General features: G+C 42.1%; 1 protein-coding gene across 3 annotated transcripts in view; it reads left to right on the forward strand.

The window, feature by feature from the left end:
- The window catches only part of Tbck (TBC1 domain containing kinase), a 172,340-nt gene that overhangs the window by 142,248 nt on the left and 8,734 nt on the right, over positions 1 to 21,358 (forward strand). For all 3 annotated transcript variants that reach the window (NM_001415033.1, XM_063281663.1, XM_039102098.2), the window contains one exon: positions 11,278 to 11,437. In NM_001415033.1, coding sequence (NP_001401962.1) covers positions 11,278 to 11,437 — 160 coding nt within the window. The remainder of the gene's footprint in view (positions 1 to 11,277; positions 11,438 to 21,358) is intronic.

A 21,358-nucleotide genomic window follows, 5' to 3' on the forward strand; every position in this document is an offset into this window, starting at 1 on the left:
AGAGATGGAGTCAAGAAATAAAAGGTTTCTGACACTGTTAGACGTATGGGATATTAGAAATCTACGGCATGGTCTAGGCTTTATTAGCATGTTCTCACTTTCCCAACTGATAGCAGTCCCTGAATCCATCATTGGAAATTACCCAGTTGGCTTAAGACATTGGTGGAGAATGTAAATGCATAGACCAGATGCATGTCTTACGTTAGAATAAGGGACGCTACAAATAAGTTCATTTCAGTGAGCTCAGTTTTCATAATAGCTGCTATTTACAGCTTGCACCATCCCGAGGGTGGCGCTAGTCCTATGATGTTGAGTCTTTAGCAACTTGGGTTGAAGGAGAAACCGATAATAAAGAAGCTAAAGAGCCAGAACCAGAGAATGACCACATAATGACAATATGATGCTGATTGGAGCTGGTAGAGCCCACCTCAAGCTGCTGAACTCTGTGCTGTTTATCAGGCTGTTAAGCACACACAAGACTGAGATGAGCCAGTTAATACAAATCAATGACAAGTATGATGTGTTTCGATTCCCAGCGTATATATTCATTAGGAAGTCATCACATTCCTGCACATGCTGCTGCCGCCCTCAGTACCCACATGTGCACATGGCCTAGACATTGGCAGAAAAACTCTGCCTGTGGCCCTTTAAACAAATGGCTGCCACCAAAATCAGGAAAAATTATTTTAATGTATTTAATAACTATCGAAATGTAATAACGTACTTTGAAAGGAGTGTTAGAAAAGTCCTTTCTTTTTATGACTTAATTGGTAAGACCCAATCAGACGTTGAATATTTCTTAAAGCTACTAAAATGATGGTTCTTTTGTTTTAATCTTTATTACATTTATGTGCATTTATTGGAGGACACATGCCACAGTGTGCACGTGGAGGTCAGAGGACAACTTTGTGAAGCTGGTTTTCTTTCCACCATGCGGGTCCTGGGAATCGAACTTGGGTCATCAGCCAGGCGGCAAGCACATTTTACTCACTGAACCATTTCAGCATTAAACCCAATAGTGATGGTGTAAAACTCAAAGCCATGGCTAGGATCGGATAACATTTCTGACCTCTGTGGTACCAGGCATGCATGTACTGTGTAACGATAACAAAAGCAAACTCTCACACACATAAATAAATCTTAAGTAATAAACAAGATTTAAAGCTATTGAAGTCCTTACAGGACTAAAGTATTATGGTATGGTGACTCAGTTCTCACTGAGATAAAACTTTACAATTAAGGTAGGCCTAGTATCACTCTACCAACCGTAATTACTGTACTTTTTAAACAATTCCATCTCTTCCTTACCACAAAACAGGGAAGAAAGAACATTCTGATGTCTTTCTCTAAAAAAAGTATTTTTTGAAATGTTGGTATTTCTTGTCCCACCCTGTGCTTCTCTTCTGTTTTGGAAACAAAGTCTCCTAGTGCACGCCAGCCTCTAGCTTGCTGTATAGGGGTAGAGTGGCCCAGAACTAAAGCTACCTCTCCCTCCTCAGTGCTGGGACCCACCAGGTCAGCTTTCTGCTCTGTTTTATAAGCCAATCAAATGAGCCTAACATAAGTCTCATGTCTTTATGGGTGAAATCTTTCTTCATTTGTGTTTTAGGGATAATGAATTTCTAAAATTGCATTTTAATCTCATTTTTTTAACCTATGTAAAATAATTGAGACACTTGTTTGTGAAAAGGGTGGAACTCTTCATCTTCAGCAAAAGAACTTTGTGCAGTAAATGTAAGGAAGTCCGCTTAGGGCAGCTGCCTGGGTTTCTGTGGATTGTCTGTTTGGTTACAGGTAAAGAGAAGTGGATTATCAAACCAACAGTAGAGTGCAGACACGGAAAGCTGAAGGCTGCAGGTGGACTGCACACGCTGTCCACACACCACCCAGACTTAAAAGTACCTCCTAAAGCCTGGCAGCACTGCCAGAGGCAACAGAGAGGTAAACGGTAACATTTTTGCTGAAATCATATTTTACTTCTGTTTCTAGAAGAAGCTTGAAGTGTTTCTAGGTAAAGCTTTCTTCAATGTATCATGGAAATTGTGGAGAAAGGTGATAGAAAATATTTCTTGTGTAGCGTCATAAACTTTAGGATTAATGTTGATGGCTTCAAAGGTAATACCCAGCCCAACTGTTGCTTGGTAGTGATAAATATTTGGAGTTTCAAATTTCCTGGAGTTCATATTAAAGGTGGCTTTAGTCATGCAAATGTGGGTCCAGTTGATGTTATCTGTAAACAGGAAGACTTTGAAGGAGTGCTAATCTCACTGCTTCACATAAAGACTGGTGACAACTTTATTTCTAAACCTCCTGGGAAAGAAAGGGGGAGGAAGGAGAAAGGGAAAGATGGACGGAAAAGGGGGAAAAGGAAAAATAGGAAATCCATCGAGGGCTTGCACTTGCTTTAGAATCAACCCCACTGTTTGCTCTATTGCACCACCCTCATTTAGCGGCTGCTAGCACTGCTCTCTACCGTGCGTGTCCTCAAGAAAGTGTTTCTGACATTGTCTTCAAAGTGCTGTAGAGATGATACCCATGGTCAGAGGAGGCAGGGTCATAAGGAGGTTCTGCAAGATTTTGTTGATCGCATGTAAGTTGTATCCAGTCTATGTAACTTAGCTCTCCATCCTTTGGAGTCTGAGGTCTGGGTGGATCTTCTGTAATGTGGGTAGAGTGGCTACTGCTGAGGAGCGCCTCTCCTACGAGGATTAGCAGTTGTTAGATACAGTAGCAGTGATGCCATTTGCTGCTTCAGTCCTAGATCCAATCCAGTTGGTCCTGCTTAAAGACATTTGGGAGGCAACAGGGACACAAAGTTAAACCAGAGCCATGTAGTTAGAACAGACTTTTTTTTTTTTTTTTTTTTTTTTTTGGTGTATTCTTTTTTTTTTTTTTTTTTTTTTTTTTTTTTTATTAACTTGAGTATTTCTTATATACATTTCGAGTGTTATTCCCTTTCCCGGTTTCCGGGCAAACATCCCCCTCCCCCCTCCCCTTCCTTATGGGTGTTCCCCTCCCAACCCTCCCCCCATTGCCGCCCTCCCCCCATAGACTAGTTCACTGTGGGTTCAGTCTTAGCAGGACCCAGGGCTTCCCCTTCCACTGGTGCTCTTACTAGGATATTCATTGCTACCTATGGGGTCAGAGTCCAGGGTCAGTCCATGTATAGTCTTTAGGTAGTGGCTTAGTCCCTGGAAGCTCTGGTTGCTTGGCATTGTTGTACTTTTGGGGTCTCGAGCCCCTTCAAGCTCTTCCAGTTCTTTCTCTGATTCCTTCAATAGGGGACCTATTCTCAGTTCAGTGGTTTGCTGCTGGCATTCGCCTCTATATTTGCTGTATTCTGGCTGTGTCTCTCAGGAGCGATCTACATCCGGCTCCTGTCGGTCTGCACTTCTTTGCTTCATCCATCTTGTCTAATTGGGTGGCTGTATATGTATGGGCCACATGTGGGGCAGGCTCTGAATGGGTGTTCCTTCAGTCTCTGTTTTAATCTTTGCCTCTCCCTTCCCTGCCAAGGGTATTCTTTTTCCTCATTTAAAGAAGGAGTGAAGCATTCACATTTTGATCATCCGTCTTGAGTTTCGTTTGTTCTAGGGATCTAGGGTAATTCAAGCATTTGGGCTAATAGCCACTTATCAATGAGTGCATACCATGTATGTCTTTCTGTGAGTGGGTTAGCTCACTCAGGATGATATTTTCCAGTTCCAACCATTTGCCTACGAATTTCATAAACTCGTTGTTTTTGATAGCTGAGTAATATTCCATTGTGTAGATGTACCACATTTTCTGTATCCATTCCTCTGTTGAAGGGCATCTGGGTTCTTTCCAGCTTCTGGCTATTATAAATAAGGCTGCGATGAACATAGTGGAGCACGTGTCTCTTTTATATGTTGAGGCGTCTTTTGGGTATATGCCCAAGAGAGGTATAGCTGGATCCTCAGGCAGTTCAATGTCCAATTTTCTGAGGAACCTCCAGACTGATTTCCAGAATGGTTTTACCAGTCTGCAATCCCACCAACAATGGAGGAGTAGAACAGACTTTTTAAATAAACTATCTAATCCCGCTGTGATGTGAGGCATATCGAACACATCATAGAAATGCAAGGGTGGGTACCCGACTCAGATGGTGACTACTTAACCACAAGAAGATTTGGTGAGCAGTGAAGAGATATGGAAAGCATCTGAGAGTGTGAATACACACCATAGGTGACCAGATCCAGAGAGGTTAAGGACACAATGGAGAGATTACAATAAAATGAGGGGCTATCATTGAACTATGTGAAGATTAGAAATGATATTAGAGTTGACTTCCTGGGAGAATTTCAGCTAAAGGAATAGAACATTCAGCTTTGTATTTCTTTTTTATTAACTTGAGTATTTCTTATATACATTTTGAGTGTTATTCCCTTTCCCGGTTTCCGGGCAAACATCCCCCTCCCCCCTCCTCTTTTTTATCGGTGTTCCCCTCCCCATCCTCCCCCCATTGCCGCCCTCCCCACAACAGTCTAGTTCACTGGGGGTTCAGTCTTAGCAGGACCCAGGGCTTCCCCTTCCACTGGTGCTCTTACTAGGATATTCATTGCTACCTATGAGGTCAGAGTCCAGGGTCAGTCCATGTATAGTCTTTAGGTAGTGGCTTAGTCCCTGGAAGCTCTGGTTGCTTGGCATTGTTGTACATATGGAGTCTCGAGCCCCTTCAAGCTCTTCCAGTTCTTTCTCTGATTCCTTCAACGGGGGTCCAGTTCTCAGTTCAGTGGTTTGCTGCTGGCATTCGCCTCTGTATTTGCTGTATTCTGGCTGTGTCTCTCAGGAGCAATCTATATTCGGCTCCTGTCGGTCTGTACTTCTTTGCTTCATCCATCTTGTCTAATTGGGTGGCTGTATATGCCTGGGCCACATGTGGGGCAGGCTCTGAATGGGTGTTCCTTCTGTGTCTGTTTTAATCTTTGCCTCTCTATTCCCTGCCAAGGGTATTCTTGTTCCCCTTTTAAAGAAGGAGTGAAGCATTCACATTTTGATCATCCGTCTTGAGTTTCATTTGTTCTAGGCATCTAGGGTAATTCAAGCATTTGGGCTAATAGCCACTTATCAATGAGTGCATACCATGTGTGTTTTTCTGTGATTGGGTTACCTCACTCAGGATGATATTTTCCAGTTCCAACCATTTGCCTACGAATTTCATAAAGTCATTGTTTTTGATAGCTGAGTAATATTCCATTGTGTAGATGTACCACATTTTCTGTATCCATTCCTCTGTTGAAGGGCATCTGGGTTCTTTCCAGCTTCTGGCTATTATAAATAAGGCTGCGATGAACATAGTGGAGCACGTGTCTTTGTTATATGTTGGGGCATCTTTTGGGTATATACCCAAGAGAGGTATCAGCTTTGTATTTCTACAGAGGCTACTAGAGGGCTGTACAGAAAGGCCTAGTGCTCTCCCCAGCATGCAAAAAACAAAAGAAAATGATGGTTCTGCTGCTGCTGCTGCTGCTGCTGCTGCTGCTGCTGCTGCTGCTGCTGCTGCTGCTGGTGATGGTGGTAATGGTGGTGGTGGTGGTGGTGGTGGTGGTGGTGGTGGTGGTGGTGGTAGAAGGTAGAAGGTAGAGACTAGATGGGGGTTAATGATGTAGGTAAAGCTAGAAGGATGGGGATTTCTTTGATTCACCATGTATAAACATGACTTTTTATTTGTTGTCATACAGAGTGAGGTCATGGGCTTTTTCTTAATGAAACAGTTTTACTGTCACCCTAGGTGGCATGCTGGAGAATGTCTAGAGACGTGAGCTTCGCTCTTCTTTTCTACACGTGTGCCCTGAGGAGAGGGAGCTCAGTGCCGTGGTTCTTGTGAGCACTGCTGTAGTGGTGTCCTGGGCAGAGCAGCCACGGCACTTACATATGTGACACTGGTTACTCTAGGCGTGGTGCAGCTCTGACAGTAAGTTATTTAGTAAATGGTATGCTTTACTATGCATGCATGCTGTATTAGGCATTGTTAAGAGATCCAAGGAAGAAGTATGTGTGCTTCCTATAAGCTGTTGAGAGTTTTGATGGAAGTCCTACTCAGTGTGTTTAGTGCAAGGTCAAATTGCTGTCGTGAGCAATGTACAGATACTTACTGTGGGAAATTAACTTCCCGGAGCACAGAAGTACAAGGGAAATGGTAGCTCGTGACTGCACCCTTAGCACTCGGGAAGCGGGCACAAGGAGGACACAGGTGCAGAGGCCCTGTCTAAATAAAGAGTTTAGGCAGAGAAAAATTACATGAACCAAGCAGAAAGACAGCTAAATGATTCCATTTGGAATGGGAGTTATTGGGTCCTGGTTTATAAAGGCTGTACTGAGAGATCTGAACCATGGAAGATTTCATAGCAGACGTATGGTCATCTGGCCACTCTGTTACTTGTTTAAAATTTTAACTTGAAAAAATTGTGAATAGAGTGGATTTTCTGGTGGGGAACAGTTCAAAAGTTATAGAAAGATGCTTCTGCAATACTATGAGCTCAAGGTATCTAGGGTCTTGGCAGATTGTTTTAGGGATATATAGGAGAATGACATTCACTGGAATGGGTGCTGCATTAACAGAGGCCCTGAGGAGGTGTTAAAAGGGAGGATTTAAATTTGGATGACAGGGTGCTGATGATTCCAGTTCCTGTAATGATAGAGTTCTAAGAAAAATGCTAAGTGAGCATTTTTAATTTCAGTTAATGCTACTCAGTTATACATGGAGAAACCACAGGTTAGCTCTGTTTTCATTTTTGGCTATTGGTGTAGATAGGTACAGCCTTCAGATGAGTTTAAGGAGCTGTTTTTACATTATTTAAATTGGTTAACATGGGCTGGAGCAATGGCTCAGCACCTAAGAGCACTGACTGCTCTTCCAGAGGTCCCGAGTTCAATTCCCAGCAACCACATGGTGGCTCAGAGACATCTGTAACAAGATCTGATGCCCTCTTCTGCTGTGTAGACAGCTACAGTGTACTTATATACATTTAAAAAATAAATAATTCTAAACTAGTTAGCACAGAAAACAGGCAATGTGTATGATTTCATAAGTGGTGAAGTTGGTATGGTCTGAGGAAGAGGCTTAGTACCCCTGAGTGCAGTGCCTGATAAAGCACTGTTTAACATGAGCACTCACATATATTACCTATATGATAGAGTTGCACAATGCACAGACGCATTTTTTCTGTCCACTTTAACTACTTTAGTACATTTTTATGTAGGCAACTTTAGCTATACTCAACCTTGCTGTGACCCAGTACCTGACAAGAAGAAACTTACAGGAAGGATACCTGCCTGTGGGGTGGTACACTCACTGTAACACGTCTTTGAGTGTGAAAATCACTTACCCCATATTGGTGAGTTAGCCGACATGCAGTGACATTCTTAAGCTTTATAACCAAATGCAGTAACTTAGGTATTTGCCTATGTTGGGAACCCAGTGCTAGGAGAATCCTATACAAACTCACCTTCCACAGCAGAGGAATAAAGTAGAATCAGAGTGCTTAAAGCATTAGGGTTCACTTGACAGCAGCAACAGCAAAACAAACAAAACGGGGTGTGAGTGTGTGTGTGTGTGAGTGTGTGTGAGTGTGAGTGTGTGTGAGTGTGTGTGTATCTGTGTGTGAGTGTGTGAGTGTGAGTGTGTATGAGTGTGTGTGTATCTGTGTGTGAGTGTGTGTGTGAGTGTGTGTGTGAGTGTGTGTGTGAGTGTGTGTGAGTGTGTGTGTGTATCTGTGTGTGAGTGTGTGTGCGTGTGTGTGTGAGTGTGTGTGAATGTGCGTGTGTGTGTGAGTGTGTGTGTGTATCTGTGTGTGAGTGTGTGTGCGTGTGTGTGTGAGTGTGTGTGAATGTGCGTGTGTGTGTGAGTGTGTGTGAGTGTGCGTGTGTGTGTGTGCGAGTATACACACTGAAGTATATTTCTGTGTGATATTGTGTCAGCCTATCCAGAATGAGCTAGAAGACAAAGCTGCAGATATACCCATGGGAGACTCACTTCTAGGCACGCCTGTGTGAGAATACATTGATGGAGGTCAATTGAGGAGGAAAGAGGCTAAAGTGGGAGGTGCCAGCTCTTGGTTGTGGGCTGCGTCAGAAAGCAGACGTTATCTGAGCACTGAGCCTGGGCGCCCCTCACACTGTTTCCTGATCTTGGGTGTAATGTGACCAGCTCCATCAACGTCTTGCTGCCTTGACCTGCTATCATGTTCGATTGAACTGTGAGATAAATAAACCCTTTCTTCCTTGTGTTGCCCTCACCATTTTGCCACAGCAACAACGACAAAACAAACAAGCAAAAAACTAAGATACTCAGGATTTGTGCTTTTTGAATGACTCTAGGGTTTTTACAAACCGTGTTCAGCTACAGTATAATTGATCGCCTACGGTGTCGAGAAGTTCTATTTCATCTTTCTGCCACCCTATAAGGATGTGTGTGGTGAGCACTAAAACATAACTACCGAGGACCAAAGGTCCTTAAGTAACCAAAATTGTTTTCTTCCTTGTCAAACATACTAAGACAAGAGAGACTGCTTGTGGTAAGTGCACTGACTCTAACTAGGCCTGGCTCTTTCTCCTCTGCTGTTCGACAGAAACGCAGCTATGGGTGGAACATGGGGGCCCTGATAGCCCTATGTGTCCAAACATCTGGGCTAACTCAGTCTCTGCCTCTTGACAGTGTTCTGGGAAGGTGTCCTTAGATGGTTTCCAGGACCGCACTACATGAGGGAGCTGTGGTCTAAGCCCCTGCTCCTTTGTGTTTTGTCTCCTAAAGCATGATGGGAAGAAAGACTTGAAGTATTTTAGGGTTTGGACAGAACATTCTTCTTCTCCAAAACTCTTATTTTCATCATATTTTGCCCAGCATTTTGACATTTAATCCCCATTTTAAAAAAATCAAACCATAAAGTATAACTAACAAAAAATTCTGGAAATAAGTTTATAACATACTTTTAGTGACTAAAAAGCAGTATAGTCCAGTCTCCTTGAAAAATACATACTAAACAGCATGTAAAAATTATTCAGTTATATCTTTGATTTTAGGTAATGATGTTGAATATTTGTATGTAGACAACTTTTAAAAACATATATTCACAGAATTTACCTTTGAGCAATTTTTCTTCTAAAGTAGGTGATTCTATAAAGAGGAATTCAAATGTGATTTCATATTCTAAACCTTAACACATCTCATTTTTCTAATTTTTGAGAAAGAAAATAAGGTTGGTCCAAGTTTGTATCAAGTTCCACCTAGCTCTGCCGCCTTCCATGCCATCTTCCTGCCGGCTATAGCATGATGAGTAGGAGGACCTAACTCAAGCACCGTGGCCAAGGGCACACTCTCACCAAGGACAGCGTCTGAGGCTGTTCAAACAGGAAAGAAGGAACAGGCAGGCTTTATGGACATGTCCGCCCCAACACTCGACTAGGATAGATGTCCATTGATTTTGCTGCTGTAAAACCGCTAAAAGTAAAGCAGTTCCCAGCCCAGAGTGCTGGCCGAGAACAGAAGGTCTTACTGGCAGCTGCTTCAGGCTTGCTGAGAAGTGAGCCGTTGGACTCCTGGTTGGTATTATAAATTATCACTTTTACAGTGTTTATTGAAAATGAAATTGCCTAAAATTTTTTTAGGTATTCTCAGGATTCTTATTTTTAAAGACCCCATTGTTCCTGAAGACTGCCATGAGACTACAGGATAATTATTTTTAGAGACTAATGTGGTGATGCACACCTAAAGTGTTAGGGTCCTCTCCTGTGTTTATAAAGTCTTCCCATTCTACAGTTCTAAGCAAGTCCACTGAGAGTCCAACAGGAATTTTATCTCTCATCATTTTTTCAGAATGTCTTTGATTATTTTTTAATAATAGCATTAAATTCTGCCAGCTACCTTCTGAAAAGGGTCTGACAGGATCTGTCCTCTTTCCTTGGCGAGGAGCTGGGGGACCCGCAGACTGAGCTCATTGACAACTACTATTTCAACATGTGCTTTCCCTTCTGTGCTGAGAAGTGCAGAGGGGAATAGAACTTACTTGGGTCAGAATCTTTAAAACTATCACTTTTCTTAAACTTGGGGAGGGGGCTCTACTGAACATACAAACAACCTTCCATGATAGTCAGCAGTGATTATTAAAAATGAGGGCAGATACAACCCAAACTTCTCATTACCTAGATGCACAGTTATCTTTGTGCTTTTCCCCACAAATGCAAATCCAGTATGCTGCTTTTCTACTTAAAATACTTGATTTTCCTTACTAGCTGAATAAACACCATTATCTAGACAGCACGTGCACAGTCAGCCTCTGCCTCCCTTTTATCTCACACTTAATCCCCCTGCACTCTCCCGCCCTGACCTTAACTGGGCGCTGCCTCCCCGCTGTAACTACAAAATCTGTGCCTCAACTTTTCATCCCCTCCTCCACTCCAGTCCACTTCCTTGTCCTAACTTCTATTTATTCTTCAGGATCTGACCTTGCCTTCACTTCCTCAGCAACTCCCATCCCCCATCGTCCCAAACTAATGTGATCTATCATGACAGCTCGTACAGCTCTGCTACGGTTTTCTCTGTGTAGCTGTATTTTTTTTAATTTCTAAAGTTCTATTTTTATTCATCTGATTATACTTTAATTACTCAGTAAAGCGAGTGAGTGTGTGTGTGTGTGTGAGTGTGTGTGTGAGTGTGTGTGTGTGTGTGTGTGTGTGTGTGTGTGTGTGTGTGTGTGTGTTTAAGCTCCTGCTTAATGGATGTCTTTATTTCCCAAACTAACAGTGCGTCACTTAGAGCGTCAGAGGTCTAAGGTATAGGGAGCATAGGATGCGGCCCCTCCTGGAGGATGTGAACTCAGAATAATGGATGTCAGCTGAGTTCCCGGACACATGAACCTGCAGCAGAACAGTTTCCAGCTGGTGACCCAACAGTTCTAAACAGAGTCTGACTTAGCATCTACTTTGCAAATATTTTTCAGTTTCAAATTTGCCCTGAGACGGTGGAGTTTAAACTGCGTCCAGTTGTGCTGGTGAACTTGATGGCACGCAGGCTGTTGAGAACCATGGCTTGACTGGGTCAGGGTCGCTTTCAGTCTCCACTGATGAGTACCTCTCTTCCTCCCTCTTCCACTTTATTTTGAAACTTAATTTCCTTCCTCCTGGGAGGATCTTACTTGGTTTAGACAAAATACTTGGGTAACATGGAAAGTTTTAGTGTTACCATCTAGGAATGAGTTGCCTCTGTTTGTCTCAAACATTTAAGACTGAGAAAGAAGTTTTCCTTAAGCTCCCTTTCAGCTTTCTTCGAGGTCACATTGCAGGCAGCATCAACATCCCTTTCAGCGCAGCGTTCACAGCGGAAGGAGAGCTCAGCCAGGGCCCTTACACCACCATGCTGCACAGCTTCAAGGGGAAGGTCATTGTGATTGTGGGGCACGTGGCTAAGCAAACATCCGAGGTAAGAGTGCTCACAGATGTCCTCAACTGTCCTGCCTACTGCCTAGGTTGTCGAAATGTGTTTCTTCAGAGTCAGTCATAGATAAGGCTAGCTGTGCAGATCTGCCTGTACTCTTACCAGGAGGAGCTTGTCTCCTGTGGAAGCCTTCCCCTCCACAGATCCTCCTCCCTGCCTCCAGTTTTCAGCATCAGGATGAATAGGAGGAGGCTTAGGTAACTCAATGGTAGCTGCTGATGGTGTTTGTCAAAAGTCTGTGCATGCAGACTTTAGTTGTAAGTTGGGTGACTCTAAAAGGTAGAGCCTTAGCCTTAGGTAAGCCTTAGTGGGAAACTTGTGATCAGTGGGAGTTCACCTATGTAAGGGACTGTGGGACCATGGGACCCACTGTGAAGACCATGGGAGGGACTTACACAGTACTACCATCCACAGTGGGCACTGACTATAGACCTTCGGGCTTCCTGCCTTTGTAAGTATGAGCTAATTATGCTTCCTTTCTATATAAAGTTACCTACCTCCATTATGTTATTATATGAAACATAAATTAATATGGCAGCATAGGTTTTTGTTTTCCTAAATGTTTTTTGGAATTTCAAAAACACAGAACTTATGTTAGAGCAGCAAGGCTGGAGCACAGGCTCTGAAGCAATCCTGGTGGGGTCTGTTGGACTTGGGAGACTTGTTTATCCATGAAACAAGATTGAAAGAGGAACTGAATGTATTCTGAGCAGACTGGAAAGTAAAAAGTACAAGTGATGGCCAACATTACCACCATTTGAGAGGAGGTGGGGCTGATGTGGTGAGGCTGGCCTTTAATCCCAACACATGTGGTCAGAGAAAGGTGGATCTCTGTGAGTTCAAGGACAGCCTGGTCTAAACAGCAAGGACCAGGGCTATGTGGAGAGGTCCTGTCTCAAAAGAGAGAGGGGGGAGGGGAGGGAAGGGAAGGGAAGGGAAGGGAAGGAAAGGGGAAGGGGAAGGAAAGGGGAAGGGGAAAGGGAAGGGAAGGGGAAGGGTAGGGAAGGGAAGGGAAGGGGAAAGGGAAGGGAAGGGGAAGGGTAGGGAAGGGAAGGGAAGGGGAAAGGGAAGGGAAGGGGAAGGGTAGGGAAGGGAAGGGAAGGGGAAAGGGAAGGGAAGGGAAAGGGAAGGGAAGGGAAGGGAAGGGAAGGGAAGGGAAGGGAAGGGAAGGGAAGGGAAGGGAAAGGGGAAGGTCTCAGAAACTACAGCATACAACATCCTCAGAGTCAGTAGAGAACATAACTGCACAGGTGATGCAGATCCCTTCCTATCCAAGCCTGTAGGGAAGGTGGAAAAGAATCCTTCCCAGGAAACTAGCAGTTTCTAGCTCCTAGGGAGTTCAGGCTGAACTGTCCTGGATTTACCAATCAATCAAACGCATGGTGCTAGACCAAGGAAGAGTCAGCAATGTGCTGGAAGTTAGGAATGGAGGCTCAAGTGTTCCCATCCAGTTTCCTTTATGTCTCTATAGAAGAGACAAACTGTAAATATGTTAGTTTTTTAATGTGGGCAACATGAGAATGTTAAGAATTTTGGTCATAGTCTTTTTTAAGTATCCAAAACTTGGGCAAGATGGCTCAGTGGTAAAGGTACTTTCTCCAAGTCTGACAAGGTGAGTGTGGTCTCTGAGATCTACATGGTGGGTAAAAGAAAGTAACTTCCACAGGTTGTTCTCTGACTTCCACATGTGTTTCTATGCCTTATCGCCATTATCGTGTGTGCACTGAAGCAGGAAAGCCCATCCACTGGGCTTCCAGCCCCTGCCAGCTTGGCATGATAGGCTGTATCCCTGGCACTGTGATGGCTCAGCGGTTAAGAGCACCGCTCTCCCAGAGGTCCTGGGTTCAATTCCTAGCTACCACAGAGTGGCTCACAACCATCTGTAATGGAATCTGATGCCCTCTTCTGGTGTGTCTGAAGACAGCTACAGTCAGTGTACACCTATAAATAAAATAAACAAATCTTTAAAAAGTAAAATCCCTTCTTCATTGCTATTGTCAAGGTTTTTTAATCATAGCAAAAGCAAAAGTAGCTAATACAAGGTAGACGTATTCTACCCATCTCAAATGAGGAATCTGGATTCAGTTTCCCTAATGTGCCTGCCCAGCGCCCCAGTCATGATTACCTTATGACTCTGAAGTGCTGCCTTCAGCTCAGCTCGGGAGGCTTGCGGTCCGAGTGCTGCCATATGTCCAGGGTTTTAAAGGTAGCTTATTCTGACTTTATACACAATACAGCATCCAATGCGTAAACCAAACCCAAAATACACTTCACCAGATTATGGTTCCACTCTCATTAATCAGTCACCACGTGAAAGAAGGTTTCTAATACGGGGTTTAAAACTCTTTAAATTGCCAACTGATTCCAAACATCCTAATCATATTAATCGATGCCGTACAGGTAAAACATATCTGTCAATACATGTATTTCTATTAAGACATTAATAATTTGTTATGTACAAACCAATAAATCTAAGTTCAAAATATGAAGGAAATGTAGAAGAATGATTACTCTCATGCAGTGTAGGATAGGTAACTAATGAACCATCTTATTCTAAATTAGCATCATGTTTATTAGAAGTCAGGTACAGTTAACTTCTTTTTACATCCTTTTTGCTGTGTCATTTATAGACAACAATGATTGATTAAACAAATTATATGCATATTATTAATGCTTCTATCCAGTAACTAGTAGCCTATCTGTGATAGTTTTAAATTGGGATAAATATTTATCTTTAATAATGTTTCTCATCAAAGGTCAAAGACAACTTCAGATCCTTATTTGTACTGTTTCATATTTCCCTCTGCTGTCAAGCAGTATAGATGCTCCCCTCATAGCCGCTGAATTAAATGCTTATCAATTTCATGTGTTGGAATTCCACTGTGTGTTTGTGTTTGTGCCGAATATCTTCTCCTCCTTCCACTGCCCATTGCAGATCCATTCTCCACCCTTCTTCACACTTCCTTCCAGCCCACAAAGGATGCCTGTGGGTTCTAACCCCTACTTGTTCATCCAGTGAGAAGCTCTGAGAAGTTACGTGTTAAAGAGCAGGATATTTGTCCTCCTAAATGTGTCTGAAAAACAGTCTTGTGTTTCTCTTCTGAAAGTAGTAATTGTCTACCGGAAGACTTCTAACCACGATTCTCATATGAGCCCCTGGGTCCTTTGTCATCAGGAGTGGGAACAGATTTCCTTCTGCCAGCCTTGGTCAGCACCAGTGACAGATCTCCTATCCCCTATCCCTCTGTAACCGTCTCTACCTCAGTTTATGCTGAGAACAGGTTAGAACCCGAACTGTCTGTCGAAGGACAGAATTTAAAATATGTGAATTTGAAAGCCTACTTTGATGCTATGCCGACTTCCTTACGAGCTGTGTTAATGTGGATAAGTATTTACCTCTTCAACTCACCATTTGTTCAATTACAAAGTGAATATGACAGTTTGAACCTCAGCACTAATGTAAAGGTTTAACAAGATCTGTAAAGTTCTTGAGGAACTGAATAATAGTGCTCACTACATTTCTGTATGAGTTTTGTAGAAGATCTAGAGTTTGAGTTTAGGAGCATAGCAACAAAACCGGTACTGACAAGCCTGGCCCTGCCCAGCTTCTGAGCTCAGACAATGCTCTGTGCGCAGGGTGGTGTGGCCATAGACTGATGAGGCAAACCATCGCTCCACAGGTGAGTCTAAGGAAACAAGCGCTGTCACTAGATGACAAAGGACCAAGTAAACACAAACGACAAGCGTGTGTGCATGTGTGTGTGTGCGTGTGTGCGTGTGGTCCCCAGTGTCAGAGTACAAAGCAATGTAAAGAAACAAACAGTGGAATTAAATTATACCCTAGACAGATTGACTTACGAGTTTGCAGAACAGTTCATCAAACAGCCGCCCAATATACACCCTCCTTCCCTAACGTAGGACATTCTCCAACATACAGTGTGTAATAAGCAACGAATTCTCAACAAAATTTTAAAAACTGAAATATCACATATTTTAACAGTTCAAACAGTAAAATTAATATTAAACTGCAAATGCCTATGAGTTAACTTATTTTTGAATAACCAATAGATTAATGATCATTAGTTAAGAAATTTTTAAATTCTTGAACTAAATGAGCATGGAAATATGATATGCCGAAGCATTTAGGACTAAGTGAACACTGAATTGATGCAAGAATGGTTGAGTGTGTGAAAATCAGCAAATATGATAAAGCACAAGATGGGAGGGCAGTGCAGAACCAAGATTATCTCACCTGCTGCTAAAAAGGGAGCTTTGACAACAGCAGCATTCTTGTGTATGATAAAGGTGCTAAGCAAACTAGATATAAAAATAATAAAGACTATAAGAAGCCAGATAGCATTATATTAAGCAGTACACAGCTCAGAGCTTTCTCCTAAGACCTGGCACAAGACCACATCGCCCAGGTTTAGTCAACCTTATGCTTGAAGTGTCCAAATGAGAAAAGAAAGAAATCAAATTATCACTGCTTAACATTGACATGATTTGTACAGAAAACACCCAAACCACAAAAGAAAAGTAGCTCGACTAATGAAATCATCAGTTACAGACACAAAATCAGTAGTTTATGCCGTTTGTCAATAGCAAATAATATGACATAGAAATCAAGAGTGCAATCTCTGTTTGCAGATATTGTAGCCAAAGAAATGAAATCGGGGCTGGGGAGATACCCCAGTTGGTAAGTAACTGCTACTAAAGTCTGAGGACCTGAGTTCAGTTTCCCATAGATTATATGTAAAGAAAGCTAGATACCCAGCACTAGTGATTCAGACATGGGACAATCTGCTTCTTGCTTACTTACCAGACATTCTACCTAAATCAGTGTTCTCCAGGTTCAATGAGAGACCCTGTCTCAAAAAATAAGTCAAAGGGTGTCTGAGGAAGACATCCTCTGTCAAATAATGCCCTCCACTCACATGTGCACATCAAAAAACAAATGAAATCAATTTGCCAAGGGAACACATCTCTGTTCGTTATAGTCAAGAGGTAGAAACTGCCTGAATGTCCTCCAGCTGATGATTGGGTGAACCATATGTGCTGAATACCTGCTGTAGATTTAGCCACAAGGACAGTGACATCCTGCCTTTGCAGACAAGGTGGTTGAACTGGAGATCATTGTGTTAGGAGTAATGTGCTAGGCACAGAAAACCAAATATTGTGATCTCCCTCATACTGGAATCTAAACCGTGGGCTTCGTGAAGCAGAAAGTTGACTCGTGGTTGCCCGAGGTTGAAGCGAATGCACTTGCAGGTGGACATCAAGGGGAAGCATGCAGCTGCACAGCATGGTGGACGGAGGTAGCCTTATATGCAGTCCAAATGCTAGAAGAAAGGATTTTAAGCTTTCTATCATAAAGAGATAATAAATATGTAATGAAATAGGTATTATAATCAGATCTAAACACTACACAATCTTTACAGATGTTTAAGTACTACTTATTAGAATGTTCAGGCTTTGTTTTTATATATGGATTCAAACTCATTTAAAATATATAGTCTGAAAAACAATGATTAGGAATTAATGACTTGAGAAACAGTGAAAATTGTACATTGCAACTACAAAGTTCTGCTGAAATGAAATCGTGATCTAAGTAAATGAAAGGTCTACTGTTCGTGGTCTGAGATCTAGTATTGCTTTGACAAAAAGGCTAGGACAATGAAACCATGATTCTACTGGCATGTTTTGTAGAAGTAGAAAAAAAATCATCCTATAATTCGTATGGAATGTTTAAATACCAGAATAGCCAAAACAATCTAGGAAAACCATACAGAGTCAAGAGATGCACATTTCCTACCTTCAGAACATACTGCCAGCCTTCAAAAATCAAAGCAGTGTGAAACAGACCTTCCATGCAGAAGGAATATAGGTCACTGAGTCAAATTTAACAGGTAGCACAATATTTTAAGTATCTAAGGAAGAATAAGTGAGACACATGCAGAATATGACACCATCAAACCACCCGTCTGACACACAAACTAGAACTTATCTTGTAATGTAAGTGTGGATGTATAGATATTACTATAACTTGTTTTCTTTTTTTTAAAGATTTATTTATTATATACAATGAGGCTGTTTTCAGATACACCAAAGAAAGCAACAGATCTCATTACCGTTGGTGGTGAGTCACGATGTGGTTGCTGGGATTTTAACTCAGGACCTCTGAAGAGCAGTCAGTGCTCTTAACCACTGAGCCATCTCTCCAGCCCACTATAACTTGTTTTCAACCTGTGGATTACAATAGAAGTTTGACAAACATATGTCTCAAAAAATATTTGCATTACTATTTATATGAGTAGCAAAATTGTAGTTATGAAGTAGGAATGAAAATAATGTTATAGTTGGGGGTCATCACAATATGAGGAGCTGTATCACAGGGTTACAACATTGGGAAGGTTGAGAGCCACTGCTATAAGATGACCAAATGTATTCAGTGTAGAGTGCATCTATATTGGTCAAAATTATAAGATTAGGATGATCTTGTATCAACAGGTTTAAGATCAACTCAGGTATTAGGTATTATATTTACACTTTTGTGTCACTGAAGGGATAATATTTTCCAAAACTCACAGGAAAAACTATCTTCGGTTGCTAAATGGCAGTCCCAATTTCCTAGACATAAAAAAGCCTGAAAGCCTGATTCGTGTACATACACATGCACACACACAACCACACGTATACACACTAAGATACACACACAATAAAATTAAATGAAATTTGTTTTAGAAAGCATAAAGATATGTCCTGCAAAACTCAAAGTGTTGAATTAGTCCCAGACTAGTGTAACCTGATACAGCGATAGTGAACAGTCTGTCACCTGTGCCATGCTGTAACTGACCAAGTGTTTTAAAAGAAAAGTCTTACATCCTTAACAAGATTGCTCAGAGGAATCTTTTTTTTACTTTAGACACTAAAAGGAAATGTGTTTCTCAGTACCCATAACAAACATTTACTCCCACTGCCCTACTCTCAACTAAAGTGTTATAAATCTCTTGACAAGCCCCATAGTGAATCCATCTTTCCTAGAAACTGTTGCTTAGGGAGGAGGACCACTCAGTATAACACCTTGGAATGGTCATGAGTCTCAGGCTGCATAGCTGCCAGAAGATTAAATCTCCATGTGGATTCTACTCAGTATGTCCTTAAGAAAATAGAGAAACAGGAAAGATAAGGAAATATCACTGTTTAGCTAGGAGCAGAATTATTCTACTTTAAGAAAACGTCTGAACACAGCCCAAGGACAGAGTCATGGAGAGTTTTGCTTGTGAGAAAACAAGAGTCTCATGACCTCAGCTACTTTAGGGCACAGGGAATCGTTCCTGGAGCGTGTTTTCCTGCTGCTCACAGGTATAGTGGAGAGGAGTGAGTTTACTTCAGCTGTTACTCATATGCTCTATGGAAAACTATTGCTATGTGCAGTGTGTCTAATTGTACACTTCATTCAGGTGACTCTTAACCCTCAGAGTATAAATTGTCTGGTGCTCTGAATAAAGTTGGTTATTGTATAGGACTTTAGTCTACCTCATGTTTAGGCCTTCGATCTCCCAGGTTCATGCTGGCAGCTAAAGTAGTAAACAAGGAAAAAGTCAGATGATTGTACTCAGTCCATTATAACTAGAGGGCTTTAAAAATCGAGATTTTCACCAGGTGGTGAGGGCACATGCCTTTAATCACAGGACTGGCAGGCAGAGGCAAGCAGAGGCAGGCAGATTTCTTGTGAGTTTAAGGCCAACCTGGTCTACACAGAGTTCCAAAACAGCCAGGGCTATGCAGAAAAACCTTGGAGACAGACAGACAGATGGACACACGCACGCACACACACATGCAGAGAGAGGGATTGAAATTGATGGACTTTCTTAGTTCAGGTTTTGCTTGCCAAATTTAAGGTTCCCAAAGCTAAAAAGTCCAAGATCCTGTGGATTCAGTGTCTACTGAGGACCTGCTTACTAGTTCATAGTCATCTTTTTGCTGTGTCTTCCCATGGCAAAGAGGTAAGGAAACCCTCCAGAGTCTATTGGGGCATAAGGGCACCAAGGCTAGGGTGCAGCTTAGTGGCAGTCCCCTCGCCTAGTGTGCACGAGGCTCTGTGGTGTTTCTAGGGTGGGGTTGAGGGAGGTAACAGATGGGTGGGCTGGGCAGGCAGACAGCTCATTTATACAGGTTCTACCCTCAGACTGCTATCACCTACCCTAAGCATTGCCTCAGAATGTTAGCACTGTGGCTATCAAAATGTGAACTTAATAAGAACAAGACAGACCCGACCATCGCCCTCTTCTCTTGTTAGTGTTGTCTCCTCTTTGCTCCGGCTCCTCCTGCTAGTCTGGAGGAGATTATCCTATTCCACCCGCGTGCTCAAGAGAGTAACTGATTCCTAAAACGCTCAAACCAATTGAGCATACAGGCTGTCCCTATAGAAACCAGGGTAATTCAAGGTAATCACTAGGTAGTTCTTCAGATTCGTGCTTTTTAAGGTAATCTCTATGCAGTCTTTTATCTTTAGAAAGTGGAATACATGTCTCTATCATTGCCTTCTTTGTCAGTTTCAGGTTATCCCGTCCTACCTTTTCAGCCTGTTTGCACTAACTGTGGTCAGCCTTGGACGTCTCCCTCATTTTTTCCATGCCATTCTTGTCACTGAACATTTCAGTCTGTGGAGCTACATCATATGAGAAGAAAAGTTTTAAGTATTGCAGCTTGAACAGTGTATGATATAAAAGTTAACAGTGACAACTCTTGTATAATTCTGGTTCACTGATTGGTGGGCAGTGGCTTACTGTGATAGGCCTCGGAACTGAAAACTGTAGCTCTTCAGAAGAAACGTATCCTCATAGGTTCTCCTCTCCTCAAAGCTTTATGGAGCGATGTGTCATCATCTTCTGTGTCGGAGTGTAGTGAAGGAGACCCTAACCCACTAGTGTAGACTTTGACTGTTTACTTACCATGTTTACTAGAAGTGTTCTCTTTAAGGCGTGGTTAGCTCTAGAGCCAGCTCATAGCCATTTTCCATAACAAATGCCAAGTCATCCTCTGGGCACTTACGTGCATACCCTGCTAAGAAGAGAAGTTCTCTTGTCCCAGTATGTGTTATTCTATCTGCCCACCCCTCCCTCCCACTACTTAATTACTCCTAGGCACAGGAATGTGTGCGGCTGAACAAGAACCAAGCACAGGATCTCGCCTGACCTGCACAGGTTGGAACTTGGCTGTGATCCATCACAGCCCTAAATGTTTTGAATCTGAGTTTTTATCATATACATTCTATGCATAGTTGACACCATGTGATAGCACCAGGGCTGGCACAATGTGGGCTTACTGTTGTCAGTTGCCTAGTATAAACAAAAGATGAAAAATGACTATTGCTGAAATTCACTTCCCAAATATACAGATCAAAGGGAAATATACCAGAAGACTCCTTGGGCCTCTTGACACAGTGTTATTAGATGGTGGAATTTTATCAGAAACACTGTTCTGTAACACAAGCCAATGTACATTTTCTTAGAAATAAGAACTATTTCAAATAACTTCACTATCATATTTACTTTTTAAATTTTTGCTCTACAGAGAAGACTGGTGGGACTTAAATATTTTAATATGTAATATTTAATTTAATGTAATATTTGATATGCAAAAATATTTATACATATATGCCATCTCTGAGCAAAATACAGTTATCCCGTGATTGGCAAAAGGGTATATGACCTAGTAACTATTAGACTCGTGGCTGTGGGCCTAGATCATGGGTGCATCCTGGTGTTTACCAAGCACTATCTTATATCTCATCTGTCCGTTCCTTAAATCTGAACTGTATGTGTTGGAAATATAAAGTCTTTCATTTAGAAAAGTAAATAAGGAAAGGGAAGAGGAAGGAAACTATTTGGTTCCAGAATTCCT

This window comes from Rattus norvegicus, chromosome 2 (assembly GCF_036323735.1).
Source record: "Rattus norvegicus strain BN/NHsdMcwi chromosome 2, GRCr8, whole genome shotgun sequence".
NCBI classification, from domain to species: Eukaryota; Metazoa; Chordata; class Mammalia; order Rodentia; family Muridae; genus Rattus; species Rattus norvegicus.